The following is a 2,375-nucleotide window of genomic DNA, read 5'->3' as shown; positions in this document are numbered from 1 at the left end:
CTGCTGCCACACGGCCACAATTCGGGGGTCCCAAAGTCACTGTCACAGCATTGGGGGTCCCACAGCGCCACTGTCACAGTGTGGGGGTGACACAGCCACGATTTGGGGGTCCCACAGCGTCACTGCCATACTTTGGGGGTCCCAGTGTCACTGTCACAGCCTAAGGGTGACGCTGCCACAATCTGGGGATCCCAAAGTGTCACTATCCCGTTTTAGGGGTCCCAATGTCGCTGTCACAGTGAGGGGGTGACACTACCACACTTTGGGGGTCCCACAGTGACACTGCCACACTTTGGGGGTGTCAAACATCGCTGCCACAACGTGGGGGTGACACAGCCACACTGCCAGAGTTTGGGGGTCCCAATGTCACTGTCACAGCCTGAGAGTGACACTGCCACAGTTTGGGGGTTCTACAGTGACACTGCCCCAATTTGGGGGTCCCAATGTCACTGTCACAGCCCGAGAGTGACACTGCCACAGTTTGGGGATGCCAAGGTGCTGCTTCCACAATTTGGGGGTCCCAATGTCACTGTCACAGCGTGGGGGTGACACCACCATGATGTGGGGGTCCCACGGTGACACTGCCACAATTTGGGGGTCCCACGGTGACACTGCCCCAATTTGCAACATAGAGGTGACACCACCACAATGTGGGGGTCCCACAGCATCACTGCCACAATTTGGGGGTCCCAATGTCACTGTCACAGCATGGGAGTGACACAGCCACAATTTGGGGATCCCACAGTAACACCGCCCCAATTTGGGGGTCCCAATGTCACTGTCACAGCGTGAGCATGACACTGCCACAATTTGGGGGTCCCACGGTGACACCATCACACTTTGGGGGTGTCAAACATCACTGCCACAACGTGGGGGTGACACAGCCACACTGCCAGAGTTTGGGGGTCCCAATGTCACTATCACAGCATCGGGGTCCCCCAATGTCACTGTCACAGCACAGAAGTGATACCACCACAATTTGGGGGTCCCAAAGTCACTGTCACAATTTGGGGGTCCCAATGTCACTGTCACAGCACGAGGGTAACACTGCCAATATTTGGGGATGCCAAGGTGCCACTATCCCATTTTGGGGGTCCCCCGATGTCACTATCACAGCATGAAAATGACACTGCCACAATTTGGGGGTCCCAATGTCACTGTCACAGCATGGGAGTGACATTGCCACAATTTGGGGGTCCCATGGTGACACTGCCCCAATTTGGGGGTCCCAATGTCACTGTCACAGCATGGGAGTGACACAGCCACAATTTGGGGATCCCACAGTAACACCGCCCCAATTTGGGGGTCCCAATGTCACTGTCACAGCGTGAGCATGACACTGCCACAATTTGGGGGTCCCACGGTGACACCATCACACTTTGGGGGTGTCAAACATCACTGCCACAACGTGGGGGTGACACAGCCACACTGCCAGAGTTTGGGGGTCCCAATGTCACTATCAGAGCATCGGGGTCCCCCAATGTCACTGTCACAGCACAGAAGTGATACCACCACAATTTGGGGGTCCCAAAATCACTGTCACAGCGTGGGAATGACACCACCAAAATGTGGGGGTCCCAATGTCACTATCACAACATAGAGGTGACACCACCACAATGTGGGGGTCCCACAGCATCACTGCCACAATTTGGGGGTCCCAATGTCACTGTCACACCGTGAGGCTGACACTGCCACAATTTGGGGATGCCAAGGTGCCACTATCCCAATTTGGGGGTCCCAATATCACTGTCACACCATGGGAGTGACACTGCCAATATCTGGGGATCCCAAGGTGCCACTGCCACAATTTGGGGGTCCCAATGTCACTGTCACAGCCTAAGGGTGACACCACCACAATTTGGGGATCCCAAGGTGCCACTATCCCATTTTGGGGGTCCCAATATCACTGTCACAGCATGGGGGTGCCACTGCCACAATTTGGGGGTCCCAATGTCACTGTCACAGCCTAAGGGTGACACCACCACAATTTGGGGATCCCAAGGTGCCACTATCCCATTTTGGGGATCCCAACCTCACTGTCACAGCATGGGGGTGACACAGCCACACTTTGGGGGTCCCACGGTAACACTGCCCCAATTTGGGGGTCCCAATGTCACTGTCACAGCACAGGAGTGACACTGCCACAATGTGGGGGTCCCACGGTGCCACTGCCACAATTTGGGGCTCTCCAATGTCACTGTCACAGAGGGCAGGTCACACACTCATAATGGGGGTCCTTCAGTGCCACTGCCACAACTTGGGGGTCCCACAACGCCCCGCGTGGAGCCGCGATCCTGCAAGCCCAACCCCACCACCAGGCCGCACACCTCTCCCCTCACGGCGACACCCCCAAAACCGCTCATTTTCCTCCCAAA

General features: G+C 56.2%; 1 protein-coding gene across 1 annotated transcript in view; it reads left to right on the top strand.

The window, feature by feature from the left end:
• Positions 1–2,110: 2,110 nt before the first annotated feature.
• Positions 2,111–2,375, top strand: part of LOC103617983 (class II histocompatibility antigen, M alpha chain) — a 9,735-nt gene continuing 9,470 nt past the window's right edge. The window contains exon 1 of the mRNA XM_017737689.1: positions 2,111–2,148. Within this exon, the coding sequence (XP_017593178.1) occupies positions 2,111–2,148 (38 nt within the window). The remainder of the gene's footprint in view (positions 2,149–2,375) is intronic.

The sequence above is a fragment of the Corvus brachyrhynchos genome, unplaced genomic scaffold (genome assembly GCF_000691975.1).
Source record: "Corvus brachyrhynchos isolate BGI_N302 unplaced genomic scaffold, ASM69197v1 scaffold556, whole genome shotgun sequence".
Classification (NCBI taxonomy): Eukaryota; Metazoa; Chordata; class Aves; order Passeriformes; family Corvidae; genus Corvus; species Corvus brachyrhynchos.
Note: the sequence above shows the minus strand (reverse complement) of the source record. Positions and strands in the feature narration are given on the sequence as shown.